This window comes from Alosa sapidissima, chromosome 24 (assembly GCF_018492685.1).
Source record: "Alosa sapidissima isolate fAloSap1 chromosome 24, fAloSap1.pri, whole genome shotgun sequence".
Taxonomy (NCBI): domain Eukaryota; kingdom Metazoa; phylum Chordata; class Actinopteri; order Clupeiformes; family Clupeidae; genus Alosa; species Alosa sapidissima.
The window spans coordinates 8,502,085-8,509,584 of record NC_055980.1 but is presented as its reverse complement, the minus strand read 5'-3'; the positions used below and the strand labels follow the sequence as shown (position 1 = coordinate 8,509,584).

At 45.2% G+C, this 7,500-nt stretch overlaps 1 protein-coding gene across 1 annotated transcript in view; it reads left to right on the top strand.

Annotated features, from left to right (window-relative positions):
* tbkbp1 (TBK1 binding protein 1) overlaps positions 1–7,500 on the top strand; it is a 66,569-nt gene that overhangs the window by 44,480 nt on the left and 14,589 nt on the right. Inside the window, exons 6-7 of the mRNA XM_042083685.1 lie at positions 3,283–3,506; positions 6,019–6,080. Of these exons, the coding sequence (XP_041939619.1) occupies positions 3,283–3,506; positions 6,019–6,080 (286 nt within the window). The remainder of the gene's footprint in view (positions 1–3,282; positions 3,507–6,018; positions 6,081–7,500) is intronic.

Genomic DNA, 7,500 nt, shown 5'->3' with positions numbered 1-7,500 from the left:
GCTCGCCTGAGTTTCCGCAGGAAGTACAGGCGGCGCTGAGCTCTCTTCGCCAGTGATGCAGTGTTGGTGGTCCAGGAGAGGTCTTCGCTGATGTGCACCCCCAGGAATTTGGTGCTGCTCGCTCTCTCCACCACAGCACCGTCGATGGTCAGTGGCAGGTGTTGGGTGTGACCTCTCCGGAAGTCAACAACAATCTCTTTGGTCTTGCTGACGTTCAGCAGGAGGTTGTTGTCCCTGCACCACGTGGTCAGATGGTCGACCTCCAACCTGTATTGGGTCTCGTCGCCCTTGGTGATGAGACCCACCAGAGTTGTGTCGTCAGCAAATTTCACTATGTGATTGTTGCTGTAGGTTGCAGTGCAGTCATGCGTCAGCAGGGTGAAGAGCAGCGGACTGAGCACGCAGCCTTGGGGGGCCCCTGTGCTCAGTGTGATGCTGCTTGAGGTATTGTTGCCAACACGTACTACTTGAGGCCTCTGACAGAGGAAGTCCAGTAGCCAGTTGCAGAGGTAGGTGCTGAGTCCCAGTTTGTCAAGTTTGCTGATGAGTTGTTGTGGTATTATGGTGTTGAATGCAGAACTGAAGTCTATAAACAGCAATCTCACATATGAGTCTCTTTTTTCCAGGTGGGTGAGGGCTGGGTGGAGGGCAGAGCAGATTGCATCCTCTGTAGACCGCTTGGCTCGGTATGCAAACTGGAAGGGGTCCAGGGTGGGGGGGAGAATGGATTTGATATGTGACATGACAAGCCGCTCAAAGCACTTCATGATGATGGGTGTCAGTGCCACAGGGCGGTAGTCATTGAAGCAGGATGGAGCAGTTTTCTTCGGCACAGGTATGATGGTGGCAGCTTTGAAACATGATGGGACGATGGCTTGCTTCAGGGAAGTGTTAAAGATGTCTGTGAAGACATCCTTAAGCTCCCCTGCGCAGTCCTTCAGCGCACGACCTGGAATGTTGTCTGGACCTGTTGCCTTACGGGTGTTGATAGCAGCAAGTGTCCTCTTCACGCTGTCGGCAGAGAGGCACAGGGGCTGCTCATGTAGAGGGGGATGGGTCTTCTGTGGGCAGGTGCTGTTTTGTGCTTCAAAGCGAGCAAAGAAGCGGTTCAGGTTGTTGAGCAGAGGGATGTTGCTCTCACAGCTCTGTGGCGCGGGCTTGTAGTCCGTGAGGGCCTGAATGCCCTGCCATAGGCTTTGTGCGTTCCTGCTGTCTTTGAAGTGGGTGGTTATCTTGTGAGTGTATTCCTTTTTTGCTTCCTTGATGCCATGGGACAGGTTGGCTCTCGCTGTTCTCATGCCAGCTTCATCCCCAGCTCTGTAGGCTTTGTCTCTGGCCCTCAGCAGCCTGAGGACATCCCCTGTCAGCCATGGCTTCCAGTTTGCCCGAGTGATGATGTCTTTTGTGTGGGTCACATCATCAATGCACTTGGTGATGTAAGAGGTTACAGTGTCTGTATACTCCTCTATGTCTGTCCGGTTGTTGTAAGTGGCTGCCTGCTTAAACATTTCCCAGTCTGTTGTGTCAAAGCAGTCTTGAAGAGCATCGGAGGCTCCCTCAGGCCACACTTTTACCTGCTTACGAACCGGTTTGTTTGCTTTTACCCTTTGTCTGTATGCGGGCATTAGCATAACAGTTATGTGGTCTGAAAGTCCAATGTGGGGGAGGGGGGTAGCTTTGTATGCTCCTTTGTGTGTAGTGTAGACCAGGTCCAGGATGTTATCTCCCCTTGTTGGAAAATCAACATGCTGGTGTAGCTTTGGAAGTACAGTTTTAAGATCAGCATGGTTAAAATCTCCAGTGAAGATGGTGAAACCGTCATTGTAAGTATCCTCATGTATATTTGTATAGTTTCAATGGTAAAGATGATTCTGATCTATTTTTTTTCTAACTTAACACATTTGTAACTGGTTTTCCCCTTCTATGGCTCTCGATTTGCAATGTAACTGGAGGTGCTCTGTGGGTGCAGCTTCCTGCTGTTTAGTCAACGTTTGACAAAGTCTTTTGAAAGAAATTCAGGAGAATTTTAATAAACAACCACAGAGGAAAGTCACTCAAAGGACAAGAAACATTGCTTAGAAGTTGACAAAAAAAAACGTCAGATTGACATTGCTGACTTTGCATCCTTCATTAAAAAAAAAAACACTTCATGCACTTTATGAATTATTCACTCTTTCCCTTTGAATCAATTATTTACATTTCATAATAATCAAGTGTTCTATACACAGATGCATTGCATCAAAATGTGTGCCCTTCCAACTGCATTCAGTATGAAAGGTGTGTCCATTCCTCTCAGTGTCAGGCTGGTTAATACTGTATGCTGCATCTCTTGTTGCCCTCGTTGGCGCCTGCAGCCACGGGCCGTCAGTCAGTGTGGCGCAGACAGCAGCTCTAATGAGGAGCGGCCTGTCAGAGTGGTCAGCACTCCAGCATGGCCAGACTGATCTTCTGAGTGAGTGTGTGTCGGTTTGTGACCTAATGATCCTGCCCATACCTTTAAAACAGGCTCCCTATGGCTAAGGCTTCCGTGGAATAGCAGTGCATGGGGACCATGTGTGTGTGTGGGTGTGTGTGTGTGTGTGTGTTTGGATGTGTTTGCATCATGAGTGTGTGTGTTGCTGTGTATAGTACATTTGGATGGGTTTGCAAAATGAATGTGTGTGTTTATACAAACACATGTGTGTGTGTGTGTGTGTGTGTGTGTGTGTGTGTGTGTGTGTGTGTGTGTGTGTTTGAGCATGTATGCATTTGTATGAATGTGTATTTCTCAATCATATGTTCTCTCTCTCTCTCTCTCTCTCTCTCTCTCTCTCTCTCTCTCTCTCTCTCTCTCTCTCTCTCTCTCTCTCTCTCTCTCTCTCTCTCTCTCTCTCTCTCTCTCTCTCTCTCTCTCTCTCTATGTTCCTCTCTCCTCTCTCTCTCTCTCTCTCTCTCTCTCTCTCTCTCTCTCTCTCTCCCTCTCTCTCTCTCTCTCTCTCCAGTGCTGGACAACAAAAAAGTTAGAGTGTGTGACGTGTGTGTGTGTGTGTGTGTTTGAGCATGTATGCATTTGTATGAATGTGTATTTCTCAATCATATGTTCCTCTCTCTCTCTCTCTCTCTCTCTCTCTCTCTCTCTCTCTCTCTCTCTCTCTCTCTCTCTCTCTCTCTCTCTCTCTCCAGTGCTGGACAACAAAAAAGTTAGAGTGTGTGACGTGTGTGTGTTTGAGCATGTATGCATTTGTATGAATGTGTATTTCTCAATCATATGTTCCTCTCCTCTCTCTCTCTCTCTCTCTCCAGTGCTGGACTGTCCGGCACTGACCCTGCAGAGCTCCCGTAGTCTGGACGCGCTGTCCGACCTGAAGCTGCAGCAGCTGGAGGCGGAGCTGGAGGGGGCGAGGCACGAGGCCGAGGGGGCGTGTCAGCGGGAGAAGGAGCTCAAGGCCCAGTGTGAGCGCATGCAGGACGAGCTCCGGGAGCTGCAGGACGAGCTCCGGGAGCTGCAGGACAACCAGAGAGAACGCGTGAGGCTCACACTCACACACACATATGCACGCACGCACGCACGCACACACACGCACACACACATTCACCAGGGCCGGTTCTAGTCTACTACATTTGGGTGGGCAGGTAGAAATTTTGGGTGGGCAACATAGCAAAGCGGTCTGCTTGGATCAAAATTTACTTTAACACAAAGCACAAAAAAATCGGGACTACCTAGCTCAAGTTGCTCCAGCCAACAGTCAGGGTTGAAGAAAATTTTGTTGAAGAAAATGGCTTCGTATTTTGTATCAAAATACTTCATAAGTGTGTATTTTTGTAGTTTAAAAATACAACCAAATATTTTTGGTAAAACCAAAAGCCTACTTTTGGTGATGTGATGACAGATGAGTAACTCCCTCTCATACCAACCTCAAGTTTCTTGAGAACATGATCAGTTTCTTGAGAACTTATAAATTATAAGTTTCTTGAGAACTTTAATCATCCAATCAGATGTGGTTGCCCTGTAATGTTGCTCGATCTGGGCAGTCTCCACGTTGTACTGCTTGACAAGTTCAGTTGTCACTTGTTGAGTGCATCTCTGTGGCTATGAGATGTATGAGGCAGGTCAGCATAGTTGATCTGTTGACTGTTTGCAGGTCATGGCATGTCTCATAGGCAGAGAAAAGCTTTTGCTCTCAAACACTGTCCACTTAATCAACAGAGTCAGTGTAATGAAGGAATAAATTAAACAGACAGATAAGTGATATCATGCTCCTTTGAAAGTATTAGTACTTTCAAAATAGAAAAATACAATATTTTATTTTTATACATAGTGTAGCTAATGTATTTTGCAGTTTATTTTGATACACTTAAAATTAGGGTGTTTCATATTTTATTTTAAAATACATTTGGATGTATTTTGCCAATTCCTGCCAACAGCTACAGCAGCGAGGCAGCTACGCTCCTACACTCTGGGGACATCTTTAAAATCATGCCCCCCAGAGTGTCGTACTGTACTGTAGCTGCCTGGCTGCTCTAGCTGTTGGTTGCAGCAGCTCCAGCTAGGTAGCATCGATTGTTTTCTGTTTTTTTCTCTCATACTGACAGTACTCAGAGAAACAGAAAAATGGCGTTTTCCTTTTAAAGGCATCAGGAGGGGGGGTTACCTAACACATACATAGGCCTACTGTACAGCTATGTACCAGCTAGCTGCCATTACACTCAACACCAACTCATCTACATCCAAGCTGGGTTTGAGGCTGCACACACACACACACACACACACACACACACACCCAAACACACACACACACACACACACACACACACACACACACACACACACACGCGTGCGCGCGCAAATGCACGTGCGCGCGCACACCTACACACAGACATATGTTCATACTCACACATGCAGTAGGCCTTCTGTACAGACATACAAATGAAACACACCTTTACTCTTGTGACGGAGAAAGTTATATTGAAATACATCTGCATTCATACAAGCTTACACAAGCATATTGCAGAATTGTGTGAAAGTGTCACGCTTGGTGGAATGAATGTGTTCTGGGGAGCTGGTTGCGTACTGTACCTGTTGTATTGATACTTCAGCCTTCCTAGCCCCGCTACAGTGCAATACAGCCAGCACAGTTCATGTTTACGTTTAAATAGACAGAATGTTTAGTTTAATGGTTTAAACAACTAAATGAAGGCAGATGAATCCTGTGCACTGTTAGTTCTATATTGTGAAGAATGAGAGGCGATGAAATTAGCATTCACAGTCCCAAAGCAGAAATAGGCAGAGAGATACTGAATGAATCATGAATTATTTAAGCATGCCCATGAACCAAGTGCATGTGTGCTGTGCATATAAAAGCTAATCATGATAGTACATCATTGGTAAAACTGATAAAAGCACATAATTATTAACAAATTTGAAAACTACACACACACACGCACCCACACACACACACACACACACACACACACACACACACACACACACACACACACACACACACACACATCCACATATCATATGCTCCCACACAGACACAGAGGTGCTGGCACAGCTGCAGATTAATCCCAGAATCAGGTCACTCTCTCCCATGCTGTGCCTGATACCCACGGGCCTGCACGTGTCTGTTGCTAGCGCACGTCAACACGTTAATCAGAGTAAGGGGCGCAATCACGGCACTAATCATTTATGATTCACAACCTTGTACATGCTCAGACATATATCCATAAACAGATGCACTGTTTCTCTCTCTCTCTCTCTATCTCTCTCTCTCTCTCTCTCTCTCTCTCACACACACACACACACACACACACACACACACACACACACACACACACACACACACACACACACACACACACACACACACACACACACATACAAAACATCACTTTAGCCATCCCACATAGGCCACAGTATATACCCCAAATGTAAGCATACTGTGCAATGTGTTTTAGTTTCCTCAACACAACACACATGCTGTGTGTGCTAGCATATCGGTGGCTGAGCATGTTTCTGTCCTCTGCCCCGTACAGGACATGAGCTCCACCTGTGCCCAGTGTGACGTCGAGTGGATCAAGAAGGTCGGGGACGAACAGTAAGTCTCGCCATTGGATTTATAAATGTTAGATATAAGGGCTCCTGATTGAAATGCCGGGCAAACTGCAAAACTCTAAAGTCTAACGAAAGCTAATTAAATAACTGTACAAAATCAAAATTGAATGTAATATAAATATAAAAAATATAAATAAATATAAAATGTTAAATCCTAAACACAAACATTGGTGGATCAGCTCAAGAAGTGGGTCAAGAGTCAGTTAGTGTCCATCTAAAGTCTAACGAAAGCTAATTAAATAACTGTACAAAATCAAAATTGAATACAATATAAATAAATATTTAAAATATAAATAAATATAAAATGTTCTAGTTAAATCCTAAACACAAACATTGGTGGATCAGCTCAATGTCCCCACATGCCACATGATATGGCATATCACTCCCTCTAGACTCAAGATAGTTCATGCATGTTACACTTTGCTCACTGACTCTCAGCACATTGCCCAGCATTTAAATTAGGGTGACCGATGAGGTGTCTTTGGTAACATATCCCATTCACATGACAGACCATACCGCTGCTACAGTCTGAAATTGAAATTCATGTTTATATTCACAGTTAGACATTTGGCAGATGCTTCCATCCAAAGGAATTCACACATAAGGGTACAATGCAATTGCTAAATGAAAGAGAAAGCATTAAAAGCAACGTGAGATGAGGGGGGAAATAATTTCCGTTTCAAAGGACTAAGAGCTTGATTTGTTTGTTATTCAGAGATGCAAGAGGTTGTGACCGAGCTGCATCTTCAGCTGCCTTTTAAGTATTGTGAGTGAAGGTGTCAATTTGGGGAATTGGGCTTTGGTTTTGCTGTGGAATAAAGAGGTTGCACAGGTGGCAGTGGGGTGGATATGGATTGTAGACCTGGTTGAATGTAAAAGTAGAAAGGGGCTCCTCAGTTAACTGCTCCAGGCAAAGATCAGAGTTTTGAACGTCATGCCACCAGAGAGGCCAATAAAAAGAGACTGCTCCAGAATGTACATTTCATGGGGGAAGGAAATAAAACCCTTAGGACTGGTTCCCCATTCCTGGACTAAAAGAGAGAGACAGAGAAAGAGATAAAGAGAGGGAGAGAGAGAGAGAGAGAGAAAGAAGTGCTAGAGAACAGTGTTACGTCACGCTGCTACAGCTCATGTTGGGAAGAAATACTATATCGAGACACCAGGTGACATCATCATGGCTGCAAACTCTTGGTTTGGCTAAAGACACAGTCATTCAGGGCCATGACCAATGAGGCGTCTCAGACATTGCTCTCTAATAATTCAGATGTGACTATACAGAATGCCCCACAGGCCATTGGCTGACTGAGAAGTACGCCAGACACATTAATAATAGGATGTGTAGCATATAGGATGAGAGCATATAGGATATGACCTTTACTCGGTGGCCAGCTGAGGCAGGTTGA